We start from the raw sequence: 15312 nt of genomic DNA, 5'->3' as shown, positions 1-15312 counted from the left end.
TCTTTTCCAAACAAAACAGAAACGTTGAAGAGCAACATTTGGGCGCAATTAGAAATATGCAACATGGTTTTCTGAATGATTAAAAACGTACCTTCAAGTGTATGGTAAGTCTCTTTATATTTTGTAAAACAGCGTTCAAACACCAAATACTATATTTCCTGAGCATTAATTTTGTCCCGTGGAACCAAATCCCCCCTCGCCCCGATCAGTCTCGGTCAGGTCTTGGACCTCTTCTACTTCAGCGTAGACAATCTTTTCGCAGATCAATTGAGCCACCCGGTCGCCTGCCTTGACTTGGAACTCGGTCTGAGCATGATTGAAGAGAACCACACCCACGGGCCCCCGATAATCCGCATCCACCACACCCGCCCCCACGTCAATATGATGCTTAGCGGCCAATCCCGATCGAGGCGCCACACGCCCATAAGTGCCCTCAGGCACGGCAATCTTGAGATCAGTAGGCACGATAGCCTTGCCCATGGCAGGGATGACTATATCAGAGGCCGAATAGAGATCATAGCCAGCCGAACGAGGAGAACCTTGGGTGGGGATTCGAGCTTTATCACTGAGCTTCATCACGCGGAGCTTGATTGAAGGCAACTCCTCTTGAAGGCTGCGTTTCGTCGGAGAAGGCATGTTGACTTTGATTGTAGTGCTGAGATTCCGGCTCCAAATGAGACTGAGACTTGAGCGGAGGCTGTAGCCGACAACTTGAACAATTGTTCCCGCCAGATTGGATGTAGGATTGTCGGCTTGATTCTCGCAACCTTAATTTTAAGCTGGAAATGAACATGCACATCTTAGTATATAGTAAGCAAGCAGGGATTACGATAAGCATATAGAACCCTAAAAATGTTTATTTCAAGACAGATAGAGATTTGACTTATCCAGGCACGAAGTCACCGCTCATCAGTTAACCAATGGAGCGAATATTCACTCTGCCCATCCAATGATTACGCCGTCCTTGACTTATTAGAGATCTTGGAGGCATGCTTTATGATTATAAAAAATGCGTGTTAACGGCTGAGTTTTGTACTTATGAATACGAAACAGTGCAAGAGCTTTCATGGCGAGCCCATCTTTTTTAGCCTAATATTGTATCAATCGTCATGTGGTGTGGTGCCACAAAGGCAACTTCAAGAGGAAATTGTTTAAAACTCGCCTTAACTTCTTCAGTATTTTTTGCAATTATTCTTGCCTAATGAGTCCGCTCGGCGGGTTCTTTGTAATCATAGCTGATATAATCAAATATATCTTCTTCCGATGAAATCGGGAGGGGTGCCTCTGCCACGTGTGCCACATCAATCGGCCTCAGGGTGTATTCATTGAGGGTAAACCCCATGTCCAAGGCGTGAGCCCGCATGTTCTTATTGAAGAGATCGCTCCCCGTGAAATACAACACCCCGCAAAAGAACTGATCCACGGGTAGCAACCGGATATCCAACCGCCTGAATGGAGTAGAATCCTCCAACTGACACACGCCCATAAACTTAGCGTCGCCTAACGAGATCGTGTCCGTGATCAAGCCGGATTTCTTCAACTCCTCCACGACATTCTTCAACATATGTCCATGACTTTTACTCGATTTGTCTGACGTGTAACATTCATGAGTGAGAAGGACATCGATATCGCCACTCGTGGCCAACCCTCTTCGGTAACTCCCGCAAATGGTGGATACGAACTGGGAGTCTAATCTATTCAAAAAATCCTTCAATAACTGCTCGACTCGTTCAATCTCAGCCCGAGGGATGCGTTTCTCAAAGTCTTCGAAATGTTTGAGCCCAATCTTTTGCCCAGCCGTCAATTTATCCTCGTGTAGACGCAGGTCCTCGATGCAATTGATCCCGACATCCACCAATTCTCGAGCTTTCGCCGGTCCAATGCCTGAGACGCGGGTGAGTAAATTCAGCGCTTCGTTGGTGTCATTGGCTCGGATTTTTTCTAGCTTTCGCAATTTACCCGTGGACAAGAACTCGTCAATCTTCTCGGCGATCTTTTTGCCCACGCCCTTGATGGCCTTGGCTTGATCTCCGGACTTGATTTCCACCTCGTGTGAAGCAATGGCTTGGGCGGCCTTCCGATAAGCCGAAGCTCGATGATTGTCGCGACTGACGTTCTTTTCGAAATTCGATAATTCGAATAAAAACTCGGATATCCGCCCGTTATTCGAATCTTCGAGGGCCGGCGCTTTTCGTTTACTCATGATGCTGCGTAATCTTCCGATTGAAAATGAGAAATGTGAGAAGTGAACTGTTCGTAACAACATTGCAAGTTGGAGCATGTTGGCGGAACTCAAAGCTTAATACGGGATGGAACCTTTTCTTATTTGTACCTGGCTAGTCGTTCCCAATCATCTTCTTCCGTTTGATCTCTTTAAACGTTCATCCTAATTTGACTCGGGTCTGTCTTGTACTATATTACAAGATGACATTAACGTCCAAACTAGGATTTTTGCCATTAGGTTTCCATGATAACCGAACACATGGAGAAGTCTTGCTTGACATGTTGCTTTCCGTTCTGGATGTGCAGCTTTCCTTTTAAGGTCGAGGATGTCGCCAGAGAAACGGGGTGTGTGGGCTAATTCAGTACGGGTCGGGACATGTGTGTCAGTGAAAGAGTGCGAATCCCAGGGAGGGTCCCACTGGTTGGTGCCAATCATCGATCCAACACAAGATCGAGTGGAACATTCTTGCCCACGAAAAGGAAGGATCCACCATGACCATGGATAATGTTAAGCCAGAGGGAAAAGACGACAATGTGAAGGTTGTGGTTCGAGTGCGACCGTTGAATGGTCAGGAAATCGAGGAGAAATATGCGGTCGTGGTCCAGGTGGATCAGATCAATGGCGAGGTTCGCCTTGAGCCTCACATGAGTGCGTTTAGTACTAGCATGAGCCGAGAGAGCCCGGCTAAAGTGTTTGCCTTTGATAACGTGTTTGGTCCGGATTCCACCCAATTGGACGTGTATAATCGGGTGGCTCGACCGATTGTAGAAAATGTGATACAAGGTTATAATGGGACCATTTTTGCTTACGGACAGACTGGCACAGGCAAAACTTTTACCATGGAAGGCGATCGAGCCATTCCCGAGATGAAGGGCATCATTCCCAACTCATTCGCACACATTTTTGGTCACATAGCCAAAGCCGAAGAGAACATCAAATTTCTGGTTCGGGTCTCATACCTGGAAATCTACAATGAGGAGGTCCGGGATTTATTGGGGAAAGATCAATCACTCCGACTGGAGGTCAAGGAGCGCCCCGATATCGGCGTGTATGTGAAAGATCTCTCAGCATTTGTGGTCAATAATGCCGATGATATGGACAAAGTCATGACCATGGGTAACAAAAATCGTAGTGTGGGCGCTACCAATATGAACGCCCATAGTTCCCGGAGTCATGCCATTTTCACCATCACCATTGAGTGCTCCGAAAAGGGTCAAGATGGTCAGCAACACTTCCGTGTAGGTAAACTTCATCTGGTGGATTTGGCCGGGTCTGAAAGACAAAGCAAGACCGGAGCCACCGGAAAACGATTGAAGGAAGCGACCAAGATTAACCTGTCGTTGTCCACTTTGGGGAACGTGATCTCGGCTTTGGTGGATGGGAAAAGCTCGCATGTGCCATATAGGAATTCAAAGCTCACCAGGTTACTCCAGGACTCGTTGGGAGGGAATTCCAAAACCCTTATGTTTGCTAATATTGGGCCCGCCGAGTACAATTATGACGAATCATTAAGTACCTTACGTTACGCGAGTCGAGCCAAGAGCATCAAGAACCACGCCAAGGTCAACGAAGATCCCAAAGACGCACTCCTGAAACAGTACCAGAAGGAAATCGAAGAGCTCAAGAAGCTTTTAGAGGAGGGGAGCGATTTATCGGGAAGCGAGGAAGAAGGTTCGGAAGACGAGCAGCAGGATGACGATGATGTTATTATCGATGGCGAGACCAAATCTCCTAAGAAGAAGAAGGAAAAGAAGACGCATCATTCGGAACAAGATCTCGTGGCCATGAGGGCTCGAATTGAAGATGAACGGAAACGCCTCCGGGAAGAAAAGAACATGGCCGAGGAGGAAAGAAATGGGGTCGAAGCCACTCTCAAGCAACACGAGGAGGAACTCGGAAAAGCTCAGTCAGAGTACGACTCCATGAGGCAAAAGCTGTTGGCTTTGGAGAAGAAGATCATTGTGGGAGGCGAGAATCTCTTGGACAAGGCTGAGGAGCAGGAGAAGCTCTTGGAGGAATCCGTCAAAGAGCTAGAGGAAACCATCAAGCGGGAGAATGAACTCAAACAGACACTTCAGCAAAGAGAGGCCGAGAGGATGGACATTGAAGAACGATACACCAGTCTTCAAGAAGAAGCAGCGGGCAAGTCCAGGAAACTGAAGAAAGTGTGGAACATGTATCAAAGTGCCAAAGCCGAACTCAATGACCTCCAAGGCGAGCAACAACGAGAGATGGAGGGCCTCCTTGACAATGTTCGTCAACTAACTCGAGAACTGCGCCTCCAAATGCTGGTAATTGATAGCTTCATACCCACCGAATACCAAGAACTCATTGAGCGGAACGTCGAATGGAACGAAGAGATCGGCGAATGGCAACTCAAATGTGTGGCCTACACGGGAAATAACATGCGGAAGCGATCGCCTAGCGGGGAACGGGACCGGGATTTGAATGACAGCGATTTGTCACACGTCTACATGAGTTATTCACCTGAGGCTAATCAAGTCCGCCCAAGAACGGCCAAGAACAAAGCTGGCCGCCCCAAGAGTTCCAGACCCAAATCCCGACGGTAATTGTGGTAATCAAAGATAAATAGCCTATCGGGTAACAATATGTGTATGCATACACGTGATATTCATTCTGTGGCATTCCTCATTTACGAAATATACCATTCCCATCCATGTTCACAGCCTTTGCTTCAGATTAGCTATGGAGGGACCGGTCCTTTGCTGCCACCACTTGCCCTTGTTAGGATCAATGTTGGCCTTCAAATCCAATTGGGCTTCGGAGCCACAAAACATGACAAACTTATCGGCCAGTAACGAAATCTCAAGATCACCATGCATTTCCACTTCTTCGTTGTCGAGGTTGAAAAAGTACTCGCGACCTTGGGCAAAGTCCGGCTGAAAGTTCAGGCGAATGCGATCAGCTTTTTGATGCACAAATGGCGTTTCTAATTCGTCCGTGGTGTTCGAGCCTTGTTCTCTGGCGTACCCTTCGGACACAAACTCGGAAAATCTCATAGATTCCGGGCCCAGTGTGATATCGAGCTTCTTGAGCGTTGGCTTGTTTTCAAACGGCTTCACGTTAGGCGTTTGGACTCGGATTTCCAAGCCATTATACGCTTGAGGCTCGTCCCAATAGGTTTGAAACGTAGGTGGAGCTTGGGACGATTGAGATGGAAATGGCCACAAATAACTCCACCAAGATCTCGTATTATTCGCCTCCATGGGAATCAAGTCTTGAATTGGACCCAAGTTGCCCAAGGTCAAATCAGCCGGACAATTCCATAAAATGTCTTTGGAGGCGGTGGAATAGGCGAACACGTAGGTCATAAACTTCTTCACCTTGGGTAAGTACCAAAATTTGTCCATTCGCCTATGCGCGTCCTTGAAGGCTCCCATTTGGAATTCGCTCACAGCGTGAAGTTTTCGGCCTTGAAGGTCGCCTTCCGAAAGATTTTCTAATTGTAGCACATCCACTGGACGATACACTTGCTTCACCACGGCCATGGCCGCATTGGCCAACAACTCCACCTCACTCAAACCGTCGCGAGCGGCGACGGGAAACAGATTTCGAGCCATGGAATTGGTTCGACCCACGGGTAACACGCCCACCGGAACGGCCATGCCGAACGTCTCAGCATCATTCCGCTTGAACAATCCAGACACAGTTTCCATCAACGTGCCATCCCCACCCGCCACTAAAACGGCATTAGCCTCACTCATGATCTCCATGAGCCGTTTGGCTTCGCCAATGCCCTCAGTCCGCACCACGCTCACCCGCAGACCCGCACAATTAAGAATGGGCGCGCAGTAGTTCTCGAACTTCTGACGGCCTTGACCGCCACTGGCCGCGGGATTGAGGATCACCGTGACGTTGTAGAGGGGTTGGTCGGGGTGATGCGGCATCTGACCGTACTTCGAAGCCTCTTGGCAGAACCGTGTCATGAGTTGGTTCTCGCGATACTTGAGTTGAGCCCAATGGGTGCCGTAAGCTCCGGCTAAGGTGAAGAACACGGACTTCTTCCAGTGGGTCCGCAATGTGGTCAAGAACTTGACCATCTTGAAGCGGATTTTTACTTTCATTCAAGAACTCATGACGACCTGGTTCGTTGGGGCGAAGAAAGAGGGTAGTACGGGTAATATTCAAGATGCTGAATTACTAGATACTAAACAGATCAATATTCGACCTGAAACATGTTTGTTTACTTTGGGAATTCTAAGTTTTTCAGGGACGCCAATTTTTACGAGTTATAACGAGTACTCGTATGACCTAGTTGAAACAGAACTTAGATATTAATCGTTGCAAGAGCAAGAATTGAGGAAGGGTAATCTAAATAAAAAAAGGACAAAGTAAGCTGAAACTTTAGCTGATTATAAAACTTCCTTTTTTGCCATTAACCATATGATTCTAAAAAGATTTGGCACCCAAGTTAACTCACCCATAAAATAGTAGATTAACATGGTGCTTTGTCAATTCCATAGTTACATGTCGCGTTCTGTGCCTTAATAAAAAATGCAGAACTGATGTGACCTCTAAAACTATGTGGTTTAACATTTGGAAATCAATAAGATTAATGAATGGGATAAAATGAAAGATGATTGTTTTTGTTACAATGGAGAGAGCATTTTGTGGCTTTTGGAAATGAAAGACTCATGGCACATCAGAGGAACATTACTTGAGGGCAACTTTTGTCCCATTATTGTCTCTAGCCATTTCAATTTACAACTGAAATGAATTATACTTTGACACAGTCATGATTTTTTTGGGCCAGCAACCCTAAAGTGAATTTTTCAAGTGACCATCTCAATCCCTCCGTCCCTCAATGACCATCCATCATCACCCGTGATGAACGCCGAGGCCGGATTTGAGGACGGGGCGCCCGTCTTGACTGTGCCACATTATCACTGGGGCAGTTGCATGGTTTGCCACACCCCAGCCACGCCTAGTCAACCCCTGAAACGTTGCTCTCGTTGTCACAGCATGTTTTATTGTAGTGCGGCTCATCAAAAGGCCCACTGGAAGCAGCACAAACGATTGTGCAGCTATTTGAGCTCAGCCGCCGATGCGGTTGGGTCCGAGTTGTTTTTTGCGGCTGGAGAGGCTACGGATACCGAAGATGATCCCAAACGAAATTGGTCAACCTTCAAGTGAGTCCATCGATTTTTTTTTATGTTTGTTTAAGGAAGGAAGGTTAAGGACTGGTTAAGGTCTGGAATATTTTTTAGGTTGAATGCGGCCATGATGGCGGATATCATCTTGGGTGACTTGGAGGTGTGGGAGAAAGAAATGTTCCTCTTTCCGAGGGCGTGTCGGGTATGTCATCTGGCGCATGTGGCGGAGATGTACGATTGTTTCAACTGCTTGGGCGTGACCTATTGCTCGGAGCAACATCGGAGTCAAGACCAAGAGCACCATGCCTCTCTCTGTCCAGAGTTGTTGTACAACATGATCTGCGATCAATATGAAAGCAGTATTGGCATTCCAGCCCCGCCCATTCCTCACAACCTCAAGCTCAAATATGAACCACTCCATCCCAATGGGTGGCATCAAATCCAACGAGACTTCAAGAAAACGAAGATGGTCGAAATGACTGCACTGCCTCCGACGGAGCAAATCCGCATGCGGTTTTTGACCGATCGCCTGAGTGGACCCATGACTTTGCTCTATGGCATGGAAAAAACATCAGTGAGAGGTGGTAAGACACTCCCCGATGTTGAGGAGCTGACCATTCATATTGTGGGATCGAACGTGGTGGAAATGGTGGGCATCATCCGATGGGAATACGTCCTTCATCAAGTGCCGAAATGCTCTCGCCTTCACGTTATCTTCATTGGACCTGAATTGGCCCCTGAAGAACCGGAGGGCATCATAGAGGAATTGGGGGCCTGCGCCGAGTGTCAAGATATGGGTAGGGAAATGAATTACGAAATCCGACGCAGCCTTTACAAAGACTATTGCGAATCTCATGACTACACTCTCCCGGATCTGGTGGCCGTGTTCAATTGTGGCTTTCATGAGAATGAGTCCAATCCTGGTCAGGAGACGTGGAAAGATTCTCTACCGTTTCTTATACAGCATTGCTCTGTGCCACTGATATTCACGTCGTATTGCCAAAGCGAGGCTGCCAAGGATCTCGAATCCATGCAAAAGACCGGAAAGAACTTCGACACGGTTCTGTGCAAAGAGATTAACCCCTTCCAAAGTTACCGACCGTTCAGAGATCATGAATGCGATATGAATCGTGATGTGTTCTACACCAACCAGTATCTTTCGATCATCAAAGCGTCCTGAAAAAGCGTCGTTTGATATAAATATATTTCACCATTTGACCAACGAGAGAGTGAGGATTTTTTGAAGTTATCCTTGTCTATCAGGAATGATACTGTCATTGTCCGTCAGTACCGCATGCTGAGAATCCCACAGATTTCTATACATGGAGTTGGGTTGACTCAACAGCGTCCTATGAGTTCCTTTTTCCACCACTCTACCTTGGTGAAGGACAAAGATTTCGTCGCAATTGACCACGGTCGAAAGCCGATGAGCAATGATGATTGAAGTCCGCCCTTTCGTGGCCTTATCCAAGGCCTTCAATATGCTATTCTCGGTGATAGAGTCCAAAGATGAGGTAGCTTCGTCAAACACCAAGATAGGCGTGTCCTTCAGAATGGCTCTGGCGATAGCCACTCGTTGCTTTTCACCCCCGGAGAGCTTCAGACCTCGCTCTCCAACTTGGGTTTCGTAACCGTTGGGCCAATTAAGGATGGAGTGGTGAATTTCGGCCATCTTAGCCGCTTCCATCACTTGATCATCACTTGCATCCAAATTCCCGTATGCGATATTATGTCGGATGGTATTATGGAAAAGCACCGAGTCTTGAGGCACCACCGCAATGATTCGCCTCAAGCTGTCCAAGTCCATATCTTGGATATTTTGACCAGCGACTGACACGTGTCCCTGATTAGGCTCGAAGAAACGGTAGAGCAAGCGGATGATGGTCGATTTTCCCGAACCTGACCCGCCCACAATGGCGACTCGTTTACCCGGCTCCACGGTCAGACTAAGCCGGTCAAGGATAGTTTTCCCCGTTTGATATTGAAACTGAATGTCTTCAAATGTTATGGACGCGTTTTGAGCTGTTATTGAAACCGCGGAAGCGCCAGGTTTATTTTGGACTTGAGGTTCCATCTTCAGCAACTCGAACATGACCTAGAAATAATGAAGGTAGACGGGATGAGGCAATGCAGGGCCAACATAGACCATAGAGTCCCCAACATCCCAAACCCTAGATCCCTGCAGCCCGATTGTTTGTTCCATGACTACGATAAAAGCTATTCAACCTAGGATAGAAAATATACATTCCTTTCAGTTTCTTTTGCCTGGATAATAACAGCAATGTAAATTGTATTATAATCAAGTCTCTTTCTTTCAAAAAGACGAAACCGATACACTTGGGCAACCTTTTTCACACAGGCGTTATCAAAACGAAAGTTTACCTCCATATCAGTTAGGGCCAAACGCATCTCACGATACATGGATCCGAGGAAATTCAGCGGCACTGACAGCTGGAACAGGAGGCCATTGACCATGACCAAGTCGCCCACCGTCATATTTCCGGCCGAGATTTCGCGGGCTGCCAATAACATGATCGTAGTCAAGGCTGAGCTGAAGATGAGGTTCTGTCCAAAATTGAGCATGGCCAAGCTCTCGCTGGTTTTGAGCGAAGCCTTCTCAAACACGGCCAGATGCTTGTCATACTCCTCGGCCTCATAGGCCTCATTATTGAAATATTTCACCGTCTCATAGTTGATGAGTGAATCAATGGCTCGATTGCCCGCATCATTGTCCGCCCGATTCATTTTGAGCCGGAATTGGGTTCGCCACGAGGTCACACTCAGCGTAAAAACCGCATACATCCCCACCGAAGCCAAGGCCACCAACGAGAATTGCGGCCCACATTTCCAAGACAAAATGCCGCACACCAAACTCAACTCCAGGATGGTAGGAAAGATATTGAACACTATGGCATTCAACACACTGGCAATCCCACGAGATCCGCGATCAATCGTCTTGGACAAGGCACCCGTTCGACGACCCAGATGGTACTGCAAGTCCAAGCGATGCAAGTGCTTGAACACATTTTGCGCGATTTTCCGAATACTGTGTTGCGCCACCTTGGCAAAAACCGCATTGCGCATCTCATTACAGAAGGCTGATCCCGCCCGAGCCATTCCGTAGCCCAAAATCAAGGCCAAGGCCACGGTGGTAATGGTGCCTTCAGCCGTGTCCAAATTCAAGGCGCCATTGGTTACGGTATTCAAATGATCAATCGCGTGTTTAAAAATGAAAGGCACGGAGATGTTCAACAACTTGGCCCCGATCAGCAAGCCCAAGGCTAACACCACCCGCCTCCTGATCTCGATTTGGTCTTTGGGCCAGACATTGGCATACATGGCCTTCAAGATGTCCCGGCCCGTGACCTTGCCCGACCGCTGAGGAATACTCGTGCCCGACAGCCCGGTGCCCGTGCCGTGAAAGCATTGCCGCACCCACTGTCGGAGCAGACCCAAGGCACGAGGGCGAGACGCGGGAGCGGAGAGCGGCGCTTTCTTGGGCAAGAAGGCACTGCGTCGGGCCGTGAAATGATGAGGGAGGCACCGTGAAGGGCGGGGCAGCAAGGTGAGCCGACACTGCCCAGTTATCACCCGAGCTAAAACCGTCGTCATCTTGATAGGCTCAAGGTCACCGAGATTGAGTATTAAGAGGCACAAGCGAATCCGTTGACGAGGACGACGACATGTTGACCCATCTTGTTCAGTTTTGGGTGTCCTTCTCAAGTCAAGTAATCAGCTGATCGAAAGAGATTTCAGGTTGACGAACGAAATTTTGGAAGAGAGACATGTTCATTGTTCAATGTTCACTGAGACAAAATGATAAGGAGTTAAAAAAGACCTAGGTTTTGACTTTGAAAAGTGCTCTGTATTCATGTTTCATATGGCCGAAATGAGCTTTCAGTAAGAGGCGTAATGTTGGGACTACAATTTTTTGGCTTTTTGAATGTCATCGATCTTTCGATTAGTGTGAAAGTGGGAGAACATTGATGTGAAAAGTTCGACATTTGGTTATTTGGGGGGAAAGTATCCAATGTGGGTCGAGAGCTATTTAAGAACAATCCAATCTCCAAATAGCGCTCAGAAGAGCTAGAGTGGGCACAACCTCCAAATCCTATTAAGAGGCTAGATTTTTTTCTGAACAATTTTCGAATTTTCGGCTCGTTGTCAAAATATTTTCAAAAGGTTAAAACAGGCTGGTCATGATTTATTTATTTCCATACAAAAGTTCCCAAACCTCATTTAGGAGGATGGGTAAAAAATCACGCCCGCAAAGGAAATTTGTCGTCGAAAGATGCGTGTTAGTCCTACTATTCCTGGATGGAACTGTTTGTAGTGCAATATATGTAACTAACTGTAATAAACATGTTGATTTTACAAGAGCCCAAAAAACTTGTGGGACGATCTATTTGGCTGAAGATAACCGTTCATAGGATAAGAAAGAACAAACACATTGAGGAAATACTAAGCGAAGAGGAATTCAAGAAACACGCCGGTGCCAGAGAAGCTCATGTCTTTCCGATTCGCGTTTTACGAGTCCTTCTTGCCACTTTCCAAGCTCCGAACCAGCTTGTCCACAGCGGAGTCCACCAGATCCAGGCACACCACTCCGTTCTCGTCGATGAATTCCCCGCACGAGCGATTGAAAGAGTCCGTCCGGCTTTTTTGGTTTTCACCATCACAAACGGTCAAAACCAGTTGGTACATGTCATCGAATCTAAGGGCAATGAGTGACAATTTGTAATCCTTGGCACACCAGCGACTTAACACATTAGGGCCTTACGACCAATTTCTAAATGTAATCGCCATTTTTTGATCAATGTTAAATATTTTAAAAGAAAAGTTCAAGAACTGCATCCAATTGAAACCTGGGTGATTTGGGACAATTTTTAAAGTATCTATGGGATAATTAACAGAAACTTTCAACTTCATGAAAAATCGAAGAATACTACATACTTCAGAAACAAATACAAAATGGACAAAGAAAAGTTATCCCGATTGCCAGTCTCGGGTCGTAAAAGAGTCTTCGAAGTACGGCTAATTCCATGGATTCCATTCCAAGCAGATGTTTTGATTGAGCCATTATTAGGTGCCATTTTGAAACTTAAAGTTCATTTGGATCATTAAGGGATCATGTGAAATGACTAATCCAGGCTTCATCTATGAACAAATAATTGTAGTCTTTCATAACCTTACACAACAGAAATTAGCTCGAATCGAATGGAAGTCATTTCGAGTGTTTTACACAGGTTAAACTTTTCCTAAATAATTGTTCGAAGTTAAGCGAACAGTCAATCATCACGATATTTAAGATCTAAACATAGCCGTGGATGTTGTTTCGGCCTTAAAAACACCCTACATGTGATATACATGAATGTGCCCGATTAGCCGTCCAAACTTAATTAAAAACCGTCTTCCCGCCCGTGTCTTGATGCCCTTTGTGCTTACTTCTCCATATGCGACGAGGCTTCCCATCGACAAGCCGAATCCAAACCCGCCGGATCTCGCTCCTGGGCCACTAAAAAGGTACCCTTCTCAAAATACGTGGTATACAAGGTCAACACGCCCATCAGGAAGAAGTATCCCCCCACACATCCGATCAAAATAGGCCTGAAATTCAAAGCAATGTCTTGAATAGGTAGTTTGAGAGCTAGCTGAGTGAATTAGATCCTACCGGGAGGCCGGAAAAGGGTGGAGATAGTCCCAGACCAGGGCAAACATGGCCACGCCCACAGCGATGCTACAGATCCAAAGACGCCGATCGATGAGAGTATAATCCTCCTCGAATCCCCGTTTGCTAATCAACATCTCCTTGACGCCATCATCTAGGGCATTCTTGACCACCGACGCATCCCACTTGTTTACTTTGATCACCTCGGGCTTCTCGTCCGCCATCTAAACGACAAACCAACATGAGACCCTCCTTCCATGCCCATTTAGCACTCATTTTTTTACCTTTTCATTAGATTTACTCATCCTGATTCCTAAAGTGCTGTCTGTGATTCCGGGACTGGATGTTCGTCTCAGGCTTGCCAGGCTTTCAAATCGCTATTTCGCCATATGGATGTTCTTTTTCCGCCAGCTTTGGACAATTCACCTAGAAGGGCTTCACCTCCCTGACGTCCCCTCTGAAAGTAAACAAGGGGTTAAGTGACTTCAAAACCAAAAAGTAGGACATTGTTTTAGTCTTTTGTTATGGTTGACACTTGAAACGGTCATATCTTAGTAACTAGGTATTTTTGAGACAAACTGTGAACACAAAAATTGACGGGTAAGCAAGCAAAATTATAGCTTACTAATTTTTGTTCAAGTTAAGTTCGCTTCAAACTTACAAAGCGCAAAATGTGGCCTTGGAATGACATTTGAATGGCAAACAATTATGCTCTCAATCTGTGTTTCAAAAACATATGCCAGTAAATTTTCAAATTGAAAGCAAATTTCAATGACTTACATTTCTGCTAGATATACTTGATACTTGTGTTTCAGTATTGTTGAATTTGATAGTTTGATGTCATGCAAACAGTTTTTAGATGTAATTGGGATGAATAATTGGAATTGAAAATCTTACAAACATGTAATAGCTTCTACGTTTCTAAAAGCAGCATTCACTTTTGTAATGACATATCTTATTGCTTTGAATATTACAAAATGAATCGTTAATTCAAAAGGCTAGAAAATTATTGAAAAGCTAAATATAGGTATCATTTTCATTGGTGAAAGCCTCTATGCTGATTGAAAATGTGTCGTATCAAATAATTAGATCTAAGTTAGACATATTTGAGGGTAAGATTAAGGCCTCCATTGAAATTGCTCAATTACAAACTGAGACTGGTGGGTCAGGAGGTCACGTAAAAGTAGAAGGCTTTTTTATTATGCAAACTCTAAGAGAAAAGCAAAACACCCTGTAGGGCTCTTTGAGGTCAATAAGGAAGTCATAGACAATGTAGAGTCTGTGGTCAACATGCTTGGAGATCAGTTCTGTAGTGTGATTTCAACCCCACTGACTTTAGAAGCAACAGCTCATTGCTCTGAAGATGAGTTTGTTGAGATTGATAAGGTTAGTCAATTTGAGCACTTAGATGATCTTGTCGTCACAGATCAAGATGTTTTTGAGACCATCAAGGACTTCAGGTGTTCAAGTTCTCATGGTGTTGACGGTGTGACATCTCAGTTTCTGATGAGATGCTCACTGGTTCTTGCCCTTGATGCGTTGCATCTTGGATCAGGGCAAGTTTCCATCTTCACTAAAATTAGCTCACATTGTTCCAATTTTTAAAGGGGGAGATAAGTCGCTCCCCAGTAACTATAGGCCGATTTCTCTCACTTCAAATATTGCGAAGGTGTTTGAGAAGATCATGAAGTCCAAACTTGTTGAATTTCTTGAGGTCAATGAAGTCCTTCCTCTTAGCCAGCACGGGTTCCGAGCACATTTCAGCATGGTTACCCAACTGAGTGAACATGACTTCACGACATTGCAATCCAAGGCAAGGTTCTCAATTGGATAAGAAGCTTCATTCATGATGGGCAGCAAATTGCTAAGGTTGAGAGATCCATTAGTGACATACATGATATGAAATTGGGTGTTCCCCAGGGTTTCATCTTAGGGCCCCTCCTGTTTATGATATCCATTGCCCTGCTTCAAGTGCTTAGTGTTTCTGCCACTCTCTCTTTTTATGCTGACAATACAAAGTTAGTTTCTGGTAGGAATGGCCAAGATTTCACTAGCCTTACAAACAACCTAGAAAGAATCTACTCTTGTGTTACTGAGAGTAATATGGCCCTGAACAGAATGAAATCCCGCTCAATGACCTTTGGGTCAACTCCTTAGAATACTCTACTTAAAGATAATAGAGGTAAAGATATTGAGCAGGTCTCATCTATGAAAGATATGGGTGTAGTTCTCCAAAATAATGGAAAGTTCAATGATCATATTCAGTTAAAGGTGGATAAAGCCTTTCAAACGTGTGGTTGGATATG

General features: G+C 45.6%; 7 protein-coding genes across 7 annotated transcripts; 2 read left to right on the top strand and 5 right to left on the bottom strand.

Annotated features, from left to right (window-relative positions):
- Positions 1-100: 100 nt before the first annotated feature.
- Positions 101-789, bottom strand: LOC131889514 (uncharacterized). The gene has a single exon (XM_059238638.1). It carries the CDS (start codon positions 634-636, stop codon positions 166-168), a length of 471 nt encoding a protein of 156 aa, XP_059094621.1. The 5' UTR covers positions 637-789; the 3' UTR covers positions 101-165.
- Positions 790-839: 50 nt separating this feature from the next.
- On the bottom strand, positions 840-2280 carry LOC131889512 (DNA polymerase beta-like). The gene has a single exon (XM_059238636.1). It carries the CDS (start codon positions 2264-2266, stop codon positions 1199-1201), a length of 1068 nt encoding a protein of 355 aa, XP_059094619.1. The 5' UTR covers positions 2267-2280; the 3' UTR covers positions 840-1198.
- Positions 2281-2406: 126 nt separating this feature from the next.
- On the top strand, positions 2407-5229 carry LOC131889509 (kinesin-like protein KIF3A). Its single transcript, XM_059238631.1, has one exon. It carries the CDS (start codon positions 2716-2718, stop codon positions 4792-4794), a length of 2079 nt encoding a protein of 692 aa, XP_059094614.1. The 5' UTR covers positions 2407-2715; the 3' UTR covers positions 4795-5229.
- Positions 4822-6450, bottom strand: LOC131889510 (acylglycerol kinase, mitochondrial-like). Its single transcript, XM_059238632.1, has one exon. The coding sequence runs from the start codon at positions 6307-6309 to the stop codon at positions 4906-4908; it is 1404 nt and encodes a 467-aa protein (XP_059094615.1). The 5' UTR covers positions 6310-6450; the 3' UTR covers positions 4822-4905.
- Positions 6451-7003: 553 nt separating this feature from the next.
- Positions 7004-8563, top strand: LOC131889511 (putative protein MSS51 homolog, mitochondrial). The gene is made up of 2 exons (XM_059238635.1): positions 7004-7374; positions 7453-8563. Exons 1-2 carry the CDS (start codon positions 7073-7075, stop codon positions 8516-8518), a joined length of 1368 nt encoding a protein of 455 aa, XP_059094618.1. The 5' UTR covers positions 7004-7072; the 3' UTR covers positions 8519-8563.
- LOC131889508 (iron-sulfur clusters transporter ABCB7, mitochondrial-like) lies at positions 8526-11062 on the bottom strand. Its single transcript, XM_059238630.1, has 2 exons — positions 9721-11062; positions 8526-9433 (listed from the first exon to the last, which is right to left on the bottom strand). Exons 1-2 carry the CDS (start codon positions 10948-10950, stop codon positions 8585-8587), a joined length of 2079 nt encoding a protein of 692 aa, XP_059094613.1. The 5' UTR covers positions 10951-11062; the 3' UTR covers positions 8526-8584.
- A 641-nt stretch (positions 11063-11703) lies between these two features.
- On the bottom strand, positions 11704-13449 carry LOC131889513 (signal peptidase complex subunit 2-like). The gene is made up of 4 exons (XM_059238637.1): positions 13291-13449; positions 13010-13230; positions 12784-12945; positions 11704-12052 (listed from the first exon to the last, which is right to left on the bottom strand). Exons 1-4 carry the CDS (start codon positions 13309-13311, stop codon positions 11866-11868), a joined length of 591 nt encoding a protein of 196 aa, XP_059094620.1. The 5' UTR covers positions 13312-13449; the 3' UTR covers positions 11704-11865.
- Positions 13450-15312: the final 1863 nt, after the last annotated feature.

This window comes from Tigriopus californicus, chromosome 10 (assembly GCF_007210705.1).
Source record: "Tigriopus californicus strain San Diego chromosome 10, Tcal_SD_v2.1, whole genome shotgun sequence".
Lineage (NCBI taxonomy): Eukaryota > Metazoa > Arthropoda > Copepoda > Harpacticoida > Harpacticidae > Tigriopus > Tigriopus californicus.
The sequence above is the reverse complement of the archived record's forward strand: the minus strand, read 5'-3'. Positions and strand labels throughout refer to the sequence as shown.